Source organism: Crocuta crocuta, unplaced genomic scaffold (genome assembly GCF_008692635.1).
Source record: "Crocuta crocuta isolate KB4526 unplaced genomic scaffold, BGI_CrCroc_1.0 scaffold186, whole genome shotgun sequence".
NCBI lineage: Eukaryota > Metazoa > Chordata > Mammalia > Carnivora > Hyaenidae > Crocuta > Crocuta crocuta.
In genome coordinates this window covers 7515833-7528078 of record NW_027551569.1, presented here as the reverse complement: position 1 = coordinate 7528078, position 12246 = coordinate 7515833, and the positions used below count along the sequence as shown (strand labels likewise).

General features: G+C 39.5%; 1 protein-coding gene across 3 annotated transcripts in view; it reads right to left on the bottom strand.

Annotated features, from left to right (window-relative positions):
• Positions 1-12246, bottom strand: part of ENTPD5 (ectonucleoside triphosphate diphosphohydrolase 5 (inactive)) — a 44535-nt gene that overhangs the window by 5325 nt on the left and 26964 nt on the right. For all 3 annotated transcript variants that reach the window (XM_077750687.1, XM_077750689.1, XM_077750690.1), the window contains 9 exons: positions 7876-7951; positions 7564-7599; positions 7159-7247; positions 6769-6848; positions 6111-6172; positions 5017-5118; positions 3911-4051; positions 3146-3202; positions 1814-1929 (listed from right to left, as the gene is read on the bottom strand). In XM_077750687.1, the coding sequence (XP_077606813.1) occupies positions 1814-1929; positions 3146-3202; positions 3911-4051; positions 5017-5118; positions 6111-6172; positions 6769-6848; positions 7159-7247; positions 7564-7599; positions 7876-7951 (759 nt within the window). The remainder of the gene's footprint in view (positions 1-1813; positions 1930-3145; positions 3203-3910; positions 4052-5016; positions 5119-6110; positions 6173-6768; positions 6849-7158; positions 7248-7563; positions 7600-7875; positions 7952-12246) is intronic.

Genomic DNA, 12246 nt, shown 5'->3' with positions numbered 1-12246 from the left:
TCTCAATTTTCATAACAGCCCTATGAAATAGGTACTCTAAAGATCCCTGTTTCAGATGAAAAACCTAAAAGTTAGAGAAGGGAAGTAAATCATTTAAGATTACAGAGCTAGTAAGTTTGCAGAATCAGAACTTGAACCCAGATTTGATGGACAATACAGCCATGTTTTAAATACTATGTGATACTCTACTGGCAAGTAATTCTTTGTAAAGTACCTTAAATGCCAATATTTTTGTCATATATAAGACATTAAATCCAAATATCTTAGGCACGCCTGAGTGGCTCAGACAGCTGAGTGTCCGACTTCGGTTCAGGTCATGATCTCCTGGTTCATGGGTTTGAGCCCCACATAGGGCTCTGTGCTGACAGCTCAGAGCCTGGAGCCTGCTTTGGATTCTTGGTCTTCCTTTCTCTCTGCCCCTCCCCCAATTGTGCTCTGTATCTCTCTCTCAAAATAAAAAAAATTAAAAAAAAACTTAAAAAATCCAAATACCTTAGTACAAAGTTTAAGAGTTTATGAAATCTGTGTAACATAAGAAATGGGGCAAAATAAACTCATCTGGAATTGAGGAAACAGGAAGAGGAAGTGGTGCAAGCAAGGACACTCCAATGTTTATTTTTGAGAGAGAAAGACTATGTGAGCAGGGGAGGGCCAGGGAGGGAGACACAGAATCTGAAGCAGGCTCTAGGCTCTGAGCTATCAGCAAAGAGCCCAATGTGGAGCTCGAACTCACGAGCTATGAGATCATGACAGGAATCAAAGTAGAACGTTTAACTGAGTCATCCAGGCAACCATGAGGGCACTTCAAACACAAAGCACAGCCTACTTACTTGACCCCCAAAGTGCAAAGACGCCTATGCCATACTTATATTTTTGTCACATCTCCTTTAATAGACTAGATGCTATTTGAGGACAAGATTTAATTTTAATCAATCTTTGTAACCATAATGTACAATTATACAATATGGTACAGAAAATATAAATGGGATGGGTAAAACATAAAAGATGTGTTTAGAATAGATAAATAAGTTACTACAAAGTGGAGCCTGCATGTGCCTAAACAAATGGACAGAGGCAGCAAGACAAAAAGGGACACAAGATTCAAGAGGCGCTAAATATATGAGGCACGTATAAAATATATAGGACATACTACACATACATAAGGCACTCAACATTAATGAGAACTTGAATAAGGGACTCACTGTGACATCCTTTTGTCCTCCACCAAATAAAACTATCTAAAGGGCTAATGAGTGAGTGAATGCTACTAGCCAGTGTACCTGCCCCTATGCCTCTCCAAATAGAGCAAATTTGTGTGATAGCCCCAGGCATCTTCTGTCCTTGTCTCCCGTTGATCAGCTCTAGTACTTATAATTGTACTATCAGCAGCAGAGAGAGAGGCAGGTCATATGAACCCAGGATTTAAGAAGTATGGCATTTCCAACCTGTCCATTTCCAACCTATCCTGTATGTTCTCACCTATCCTATTTCTTTCCCTTTGCGTCTTGCTTCTTGCCCTGACTTTTGAACTTGATTTAATAAACCATGTGACTTAGGCATCTTAATTTGGGATGCAAGCTTTTCTGTCCTGTGACCCCTAGGATACTTTGCCTGGGAACATATTTAGAAGTTACTGTTGCATCAAGCTAATTTCCCACATTTATAGTATCCTGCAGAGTGCCTTGTCTGTAGCCCTAATAAAAACACCTCATAATTCCATCTGTAGACACTTTTATTACTAAACAAGTTCTAAAATCTTCCTTATTTTCAAAAAAAGTAGACTGTTATATGAATCCGGTGCCCTCTCTCTTACCTGTAAGACAGTACTGTCTGCAAAGCCAAAGCCATCCTTCAACAAGGCTGTGATGTAACTGAGATCCATGCATAGGAAAGGACTGCCTGAGGTGAAGTTTTCCAAGTTATCACACACTGAAAGGGAGAGACAGTGAAGAGCAGAATTTCAGGAGTAGAATATTGCATTGTATGTTAATTAACCAGAGTTTAAGTTAAAAATTGGAAACAAAAAAAGGAAAAGATGCTCAACATCACTCATCATCAGGGAAATGCATATCAAAACCACAATGGGATATCACTTCATACCAATCAGAATGGCTAGTATCAAAACAAGAAATAAGTGTTAGCAAGGATGCGAAGAGAAGGAACACTCATGTACTGTTGGTAGGGAATGTAAATTGGTAGTGCCACTAAGAATAATAGTATCCTGGAGGTTCCTCAAAAAATTAAAAATAGAAATACCATATGATCTAGTAATTCTAGGACTTCTTATTTACCCAAAGAAAATGAAAACACTAATTCAAAAAGATATAAACACCCCTATGTATACTGTAGCATTATTTACAACACCCAAATTATGGAAGCAGCTCAAGTGTCCACTGGGTAGATAAATGGATAAAGAAGATGCTCATGCACGCATGCGCACACACACTGGAATATTACTCAGCCATAAAAAGAAAAATATCTTGCCACTTGTGACATGAATAGACCTAGAGGGTATTACGCTAAGTTAGACAGAGAAAATGCCATATGATTTTACTTATATGTGGAATCCAAAAAAACCCCAAAATAAATGAAAAAAGAAAAAACTGAACTCTTATTAAATAGAGAGAACTGGTTGTTGCCAGAGGGGAGATGGGTAGGGGAATGGGCAAAACAGATGAAGGAGATTAAGAGGTACAAACTTCTGGCTGTAAAATAAATAAGTCACAGAGATGAAAAGTATACCATAGGGAATATAGTTAATAATGCTATAATAATGTTGTATGGAGACAGATCATGACTATACTTATTGTGGCAATCACTGCGTAATGTACAGAACTACTGAATCTATATGTTGTGTACCTAAAACTGATATAAAATTGTATGTCAATTATACTCCAATAAAAGGAAAAAAAGGAAGAAAGGAAGAAATATAAGAAGAAGAAAAGGTCTTCATCATTTCCCCAAAGCTTCTTGTATTCCCATGGCTTTCTATGCCACTTAATGCTTTTAACTCCTGGCAAAAATAAGAAACCAGCCTTCTGAGAGGCTTTCTGCTGACTGTGGTGCTTTGGGTCACTTTAAGGTCACTAGAGTTGGCAGGCAAAGCCTCATGGACTCTCCTTCAAGGGTTTCCACTGGCACTTACCTTCCCTTGCTTTTCTTTCAAAATCTTCCACTTTTAAAACACCCCCCGTTTCATAATCTAAAATGAAACAGTAGCTGATGTCAAAAAGCCTTCAAGGAAACATAAGGAAATTCACCCTAGTGAAATTTATAATAATGAAAAATTAGAAGTAAAAATTTCCAGCATTACAGAATGGGATAAACAAACATGACATATCAATACAATACAACCTATGTAGTCTATTTTATTTATAATTGTTCTATGTATATTTAACCACAACAAAAAAATGACCTTTTAAAAAACTCAGAAAATAGGAAATTCATATCTCAGGCCATGACAGATCACATACATACATTCATTCACAGAAATAAGATAAAGCATTATTACTATTGTGATAAGGAAATAAAAGTTATAAAGAGGGGAGGAGAAAACTTTTTGGGGTAATGGACATGTCATTTTGAATTTGGTAATGGCTTAATGGGTATACACATATGTCAAAACAATAAATTATACACTTTAAGTATTCACATTTTATGTTGATTATCTCAATAAAAATTTTTAAAAAAGATTTCATATGTATTTGCTTAGGCCACTTTCTAGCTCCAAAAGATTCTAAATCATATTCATCCTTCCACTGCAGTGACTAACGTCATTCAATCGCCAGCAATGGAGAAGTAAGGTGATCACTTATGACGAAGCATTTCAAATACTCCTTTTCTCCCTTTCCCTTCCCCACCACAGCTTTGCCCAGCTTCCTCCCTAGACTGATACCTGGAGTAAACTTACCAATCATGTCTGTGTCAACAGCACGATCATAATAGTAAGAGAAAGCATAGAAGGAACTTCTCTGGACCTCATCCGGCTGGTGAAGTTTTCCTTGGACCACCCTCAGCACTTCAGTGTAGCAGGGCTCAAAGCCCATTTCCCCTGCCAGGACAAGAGCGTATAGGCACAAGGTGAGAAAAATGAGAGCTCTCTGAAGCAAGCTGTTGGAGCCAACAAAGATATAGCAGGAGGATCAAGGAAAGCAGATGCTAAAGCAAAGGGCTTACAAAGCTGAGCAAACTTCCATAGCCCTGTCTCTGTGAAGGAAGTGCTTCTGCTTCCCCATGGCAGCTCCCCTCCCCAACCTGTGTTCACCAAAAATAGCCATATGCAACCTGAAGCTACTGCCTAGCCTTATGTGCCATGGTAGTGCCATGGTATTTCCTTCACTGGAAAAATTGAGGTTTTTTTCTTGACTTTAAGGTCTCTGTTTTTTATAATACCTAAGATGAATTACTTTTCTTATGGTCTCAGTTTTAAATGTTACTATTATTTAAAAAACTAAACAACAGGGCACCTGGGTGGCTCAGCTGGCTAAGTGGCCAACTCTTGATTTTGGCTCAGGTCATGATCTCACGGTTCATTAAGATAGAGCTTTGCATCAGATCCTGCACTAATAGTGCTGAGCCTGCTTAGGATTCTCTCTCTCTCTCCTTCCCTCTGCCCCTCCCCTGCTCATACTGTTTGTCTTTCTCAAAATAAATAAACTTAAAAAAATATAAACTTTTAAAAAGTAAAAAATTAAATAAAATAAAAAGCTAAACATTAACTGAATCTGAAATAGTGTTTCTCTTTGCTAAGGGCACAGATCCTTTAAAGCATCAGACCTAGGTCAAGAACAGGTTTCTAATGGGTCTACAGCACTTGGGCAGGGAAAGAGCAGGACAGAGTGACAGTGCCTTGTTCACTGTCACTTCACACTATCCCTTAAAGGCGTACCAAGATCTATTTGGAATGAGTCCCTGCAAAAGACAAGCTTCTCTTAAGTTCTGAAAAACATTTCCTGTTGGACTTTTCCAGACTTCTACTGTAAAGGTAATTTCAACCAGTGAAAAAACATCACTTGCCTTCTTTGTTGCCACCATACTGGTATTTCACACCCCCAAAGATCCACTCTGCTTCCAACCATCTTGGTAGACAAGCACTTCGGAAAGTGTGTCCATCAATCCCTGAAAAAAGCCAGACCACAAATACAAAGTAAGAGGCAAGGGGTGTGTGTGTGTGTGTGTGTGTGTGTGTGTCAGAGAGAGACAGAGAGAGACAGAGAGAGAGAGAGACAGAGAGAGAGAGAAAGAGAATGTGTGAAAGACACATGCACGCATGCACACACAAATGCAAGAAGCCAATAAGGTTGAAAGGAATTACCAAAGTAGGTAGTTCCATGATTGTGTCCTATGATAGGAATTCTTAACTCAGGGTTCATAGATGGGCTCTGTGGGGGTGGTGAAGCCCTTGAAATTATAAATATTTGTGCATATATATGCATTTGGCAGAGGGATCCATGGTTTTTATCACATCTCAAAGAAATCCAAAACTTACACTGAAATAAGTTCCCTCCTTTCTAAAAAANGTAAAAAATAAGCTGCTACTTTTCTCAAAGTAATAGTTTACTGTGAGCCAGGCAGGCACCATAGAAAGTGCATTAAATGCAAAATCTCATATAAAGTGAGGAAAGAGGCATAGAAAGGTTAGCTAACTTGGCCCAAATCACAAAGCAGGCTGAACCCAGTTCTACCTGACTCCAAAAGCTGAGATCTTAAATGTTCTACCATGTTGGAAGAGGTGAATAAAGTTGTTCAGTTACTCCACTCTGCAAGTGGACTGATGCTGCTTCCTGCACCTCCCACGTAAAACTAAGGGCTTGAACAAGCTTCTGCCAAATTTCACTCTTTGAACCTTGAGTTTCCGCACAGTTCAGCCTCCTGGTCACAGGCTATTCCCCCTATTTATACAGCCTTCATTCCAGGAATGGTTAATAATGTATACCAAAACAACTGAACACAACATAAAGTAGAAAAGGAATTTGCTGTTATGTCCATTATGTAACACATGCTTCCATAAAGCTTTCCTCCACAGAATCACTGTCAAAGAAGGGGAAAGGAAAGCTGAATACTAATGTCACTCTCACCATACCCCAACCAGCACAGGTACCCACACGAACCTTCTGTTTCCAGGGCTCCCAGGGTTGCTAGTCTTGCAGCTTTTAATCCAAATCCCAAGTAACTGTAAAATACAGGATTGACTAATTTCATGTTGGTCCTGAAGCTCTCCAGCCTAAAGCTACCTCTTTCCAAAGTAGCATGGTTTCTGTGTCTCCCTCTGAGGGAGGAAAACCTATTCTCTGCAACCTCTTCATCTTGTGTGGACAAGTGGTAATTTCTGCAGTTTAGATCAAGGCCATCCAGAACTTTCCATGCCTATGATTTAAAGGCCAGAGAGTGACACTTCCTATAGTCCGACCTTGGAAACCATCCCCAGGAAAGCTCTCATTATTTAGCTTCCAGCCCCACTGTGATCAAATCAAAGGCCAGATTTAGAACATCTGAAGGCAACTCAAAGGAGTTGGCACAGAGCTTTGGCTGAAGTTCATCCAAGTGTTCTCTCTAGAGAAAACTTTTAACTCTTTAAGTTATATACTTCTGAGGCCAAGAACGGAGAAACGTCTAGGGTCCTCGATCTATGGTTTTAGTTGTCAGACTTTTGGGGATTGGCAAAAACTTTGTAAGACTGTCAGATGGAGTAACAGATGTGAAAATGCTTTGGAAAGTTAGGAGAATCATACAATATGAAATATTATTCCTCCCTGACCCCCTCCTCACCTATGTGTATAGAGCTTATAAGTGCTGTTAAACATCTCAAATGAAGTGAGGTAGCCCCTAGGGGTTTGTTCCAGGGTCTTCTGCAAATCAGAAAAAGCAAAAAGACTATTCAGGATCTGCACGTGTTGGCAGGTGTTACCACCACCATCCCTGTCCCTCCCCCAAAAAATCAGAGATGAAAGAGAAGACTAAGCTGCTAATCTCAAAAGGCTGGAAGAATCAAAAGGACTCTGAACAGTGAGGGGGCAAGGGGAAGTGCACAGTTATTAACTGACTCCACTCAGACTATTTGTGGTGGAGCTGATGTCTTAAAATGGGGCACCACTTTCTTGGCACCACCATATACTTGCCAAATGGGTTGCTAACCAGGCCTTCATGTACATGACTCACCTTAAACTGGGGTAGGAATGTGATTTGGGTGGAGGCTCCCCCGAGGTCCAGGGTTCCCACAGTCTCTCGGCTGTGGCCATGTAGCTGACCTGTGAATGAGAGCCGGCTCTGAGTATCTTCTGCTTCCTGGACAGCTCAACACTCCTCTGTCCTGCTCTTGTATACTGCAGGTATTTTGTAAGTACTCTATCTCTCCCTGGCCCTGAAGACTATAGGTGAACACTAACCTAGAAGGACTCTTGCTGCAGCTGAGGCCTTGAAGATGGTTATGAACAATAACTTCCTATCTTTTTCCTTTCTTTCTTTCTTTTCTTAAAGCACAATGCAAGCAAAAAGAGATTTTTATGCTATGACCCCCATGTGAAACCCAGTTAATATCTTAGAATAAACTTAAGAAGATATTACCTGTCAGAAAATTCACAGTAACCCAAGCTAATATGCCTGAAAGAGAAAAACAAGGATTATATCTCAGCGCATTTCCCCCTAATCTTTCTTGACCCCATTTTTGTTCTTTTTCTCTAAATTTTGTTTCTAAAACACGTTTTCCTTCTCCCTGTCCTTCCATTTCCTATTATTCCATCCCTCCTTGCTTATTTGTTTCTCCTCATTTGGTTCCTTTTACTTCCGCACCTCCATCCCTATTCCCAGTTCCTTTAATCTAAATGTTTACTAACCCTTGCCCACTTCCCACAGAACATATACTAACACCTCTCCCACCTTCATAAGATCCATCCATGATGCTAACACTGTCATTTGGTACCAGGAAAGGTGACTTCTTGAAGATTTCTCTTACCTAGAGAAAAAGGGAAAAAACCTGGATTCCCTAAGGCAATAAAGAAGATTTCCATACTTTGGCTATATCGTATAAGGTTTAGAAAACTACACTCTTCATTTCCCTAAATAAAATTTTAGTAGAACTCATTTCTTTTTTAAGTTTATTTATTTATTTTGAAAGAGAGAGAGAGAGAATGAGGAGGGGAGGGGTAGAGAGAGGGGGACAGAGGATCCAAAGTGGGCTGTGAAGCAGGTTCTGTGCTGACAGCAGAAAGCCTGATGTGGGGCTCAAATTCACAAACCCTGAGATCACAAGCTGAGCTGAAGTCAGACACTTAACAGACTGAGCCACCTAGGCAGGGATCCCTAGCAGAACTCATTCCTTTTCTCTAAAAAACCAGAGAAGGGAACTACAGAAACCATTGTTAGTTTCTTGTAAAAACAAAACCACAGGGATTTCTCTGACGTTAAAATAAATCCCAACCAGGGGTACCCGGGTGGCTTAGTCGGTTAAGCGTCTGACTTCACCTCCCATCAGGATCTTAAGGTTCATGAGTTTAAACCTCACAACGGGCTCTGTGCTGACAGCACAGAGCTTATTTGGATTTTCTCTCTCCCTCTCTCTCTGCCCCTCCCCTGTTCATGCTCTCAAAAATAAACATTAAAACAATTTTTTAAATAAATAAATCTCAACCACTGTCTACATTTATAGGTGAACTGGACCTAAGGAAGGGCATACATTTGACTCAGCTCAAATCAGGATCCTGTAATTTTTTTAAAAAACACCTTATTAATCTTGCCCGGGCACACTGGAAGCTAAGAAGACCCTTTCCCACTTCATTTCTTAGATGACAAGATAAACAGATGACAGAGAAGAGTTGGCGTGGACAGTTCCTGAGGCTACAGAAATATTCTGCTCTCCCATCGAATTCTGCATGTCTTTGCCCTTGCTGGTAAAAAGGACTCATGTCCATGGGCTGGAGTACTCTCAGCCCGTTAGATTCATGGCTGAGGCCTCAAGGATCCAGAGATCTCAGTTCTAGATTTATTTATCCTGTTTTAGGAGATGGGAATGAACTTCTTACACACTCTTCACTCTCCACAAATACAGGTCAATGACACGGGTGTTATGTCTTATTTTTTTATATGATTATCATGAGGCAGGGGGAGACTTTCCAAACAGGAACAGAAGGAACTCTGGTCTACTAGCTGTTCTCATTCCTGCTGGGATGAAACACTTCATATGGTGACCTCTGGACCCTGTTTCATCCAGGAAAACGCGGTTAAGTGATCTATAAACAAGCTTTTAAAGATAAGATAGATAAGCAAACAGTAATAAACACAGAGAGTTCCTGCTCTTGCCCTCTCCACTCTCCCTTGCTCACAGTTTATTCTCAACACTGAAGCCACAGTGTGCTTTTAAAACAGATGTCAGATACTGCCTCTCAAGACCCTCCAATGACTTCCTTCTTGGAGAAAAAGCCAAAGTCCTTACACTTGCCTTTTAAGGCCCTACACGATCTACCCCTCACACCTCCTCTGATCTCATCTCCTACGTCCCTTCCATCAGTCACTCCCTTCCAGCCACACTGAACTCCTGAATGCTGTTCTTTGAGTATACCAAGCATTTCCCCTGATTTAGGCCTTTCACCTGCCACTGCTTTAGCTTGGAATATTCTTCCTACAAATGTCTTGTATAGCTTGCTTCTTTACTCCTCTCAGGTCTCTGATCAAATGGATAGTATCCAGTCTTCCCTGACCATCCTATTTAAAATAGCAACCCTGTAGATGGACTACCAGCATTCCTTAGCTCCCTTTCCTTGCTTTTCTTTCTCCGTAGCATCTACAGCACCTGACATACTTTGTAGTGAGCTGTTGTTTATTTTTTGTCTCCTTGCAACCAGAATGTAAGTTCCATCAGGGCACAGACTATCATTTTTTGCTCTAGGCAGCATATCCCTGGTAACTTCACCAATGTCCAGCACTCATATGCTGAATAAATGAATGAAGAATCAAGATTCAGATTCTCATGCAGACGTGCTAGGCAAACTGTCTTTGGACAAGGGACTTAAATGCTCTGTGTTGACAGTCAAAGGAAATGGGTTTTGAGCTCTGAATTAGCACACCTATAATACAGAATATGTCTTTGTTGTGATTTTTGTTATAAAGGGATCCTACCTATAAATATTCTTCATACATAATTTAAATCTTATTAGTCTGCATGTTTTTAAAATAATTTTTATTTAAAAATTTTTAAAAATTTTTAAATGTTTATTTTTTAGAAACAGAGACAGAGAGCACACAAGCAGAGGAGAGGCAGAGAGAGAGGGGGACACAGAATTGGAAGCATGCTCCAGGCGCAGAATCCGATGTGGGGCTTGAACCCATTAACTGTGAGTTCATAACCTGAGCCAAAGGTGGACACTTAACTGACTGAACTACCAGGCACCCCTTCAATAATTTTTTTGAAGTTTATTTTTTATTTATTTTGAGAGAGAGATAGAGAGCAAGTGGGAGAGGGACAGAGAGAGGGAAGCAGAATCACAAGCAGGCTCCATGCTATCAGCACAAAGCCTGATATAAGACTCAAACTCACAAACCATGAGATCATGACCTGAGCTAAAGTCAAGAGTTGAACACTTAGCCAACTGAGCCACCTACGCACCCCTAGAGTTTGCATGGTTTTTGCAAAATAAGTATGTTCGATAATGCTAAAAATACTAAGTTTAAAAAAAAGCTCTATACTTAAATTTTTTATCTGAGTAAGAAGTTTTTTTTTTTTAATTTTTCTTGGATTTGACAGATATATTTATTTATTTTTCTCTTAAATACTTTATTGTCAAGTTNAAAAAATCTCTCACACTTAAAATTCCATGATTCTTCTCAAAAACCTTATGCTGATATGCTACTAAAAGACAACTGAGTCAACCAAGAAATCAAAGAAGAGGGGCACCTGGGTGGCTCAGTTGGTTGATCTTGATTGTGGCTCAGGTCATGATCCCAGGGTCATGGGATTGAGCCCCATGTTGGGCTCCATGCTGAGTATGGAGCCTGCTTAAGATTCCCTCTCTCCCTTTGCCCCTCTCCCCTGCTTGTGTGTGCTCTAAAATTGAAAAAAATCTTTTTTAATTTAAATTTTAAAAAATCAAAGAAGAAATTAAAAATTACACGGAGATAAATGATATTGAAAACACAGTGGTCTAAAATCTTTGGGATGTAGCAAAAGTGGTTCTAAGAGGGAAGTTTATAGCAATACAGGCCTATCACAAGAAGCAAGAAAAATCTCAAATAAGCAACCTAACCTTACACCTAAAGAAGCTAGAAAAAGAATAAAGAAAACCCAAAAACATCAAAAGAAAGGAAAACAGTATAAGAGCTGAACTAAATGATACAGGAAAAAACAAAACAAAACAAAACAAAAAAAACCAGATCTATGAAACCAGGAACTGGTGCTCTGAAAAGATCAACAAAATTGATACACCTCTAGCCAGATTCATAAAAAAAAAAAAAAGAAAAGAGAGAGAGAGAGAGAGGGAGAAAATTCAAATAAACAAAAATACAAATGAAAGAGAAGAAATAACAATTGATATCACAGAAATAAACCATAATGAGAGTATTATAAAAAATTATAAGCCAACAAATTGGAAAACATAGAAGAATATGTTTCTAGGATAAATTCCTAGAAACACATACCTCCCAATACCGAAACAGGAAGGAAGAGAAAATTCAAGCAGATAGATACCCAACAAAGAAACTGAATTAGTAATCAAAAAACTCCCAACGAACAGAAGTCGAGATCAGATGGCTTCACAGGCAAATTCTACCTAACATTTAAAGAGGTAATACAGATGGTGCTGGGAGAACTGGACAACAACATGCAGGAGAACTGGATAACAACATGCAGAAGAATGAAACTAGATCATTTTCTCACACCATACACAAAAATAAACTCAAAATGGATAAAGGACCTGAATGTGAGAGAGGAAACCATCAAAACCCTAGAAGAGAAAGCAGGAAAAAAATCTCCTTGACCTCAACCACAGCAATTTCTTACTTGACACATCCCCAAAGGCAAGGGAATCAAGAGCAAAAATGAACTACTGGGACCTCATCAAGATAAAAAGCTTCTGCACGGCAAAGGAAACAATAAGACTAACAGGCAACCAACGGAATGGGAAAAAATAGTTGCAAATGACATATCAGTTAAAGGGCTAGTATCCAAAATCTATAAGGAACTCATCAAACTCCACACCCGAAAAACAAACAATCCAGTGAAGAAATGGGCAGAAGACATGAACAGACACTTCTCCAAAG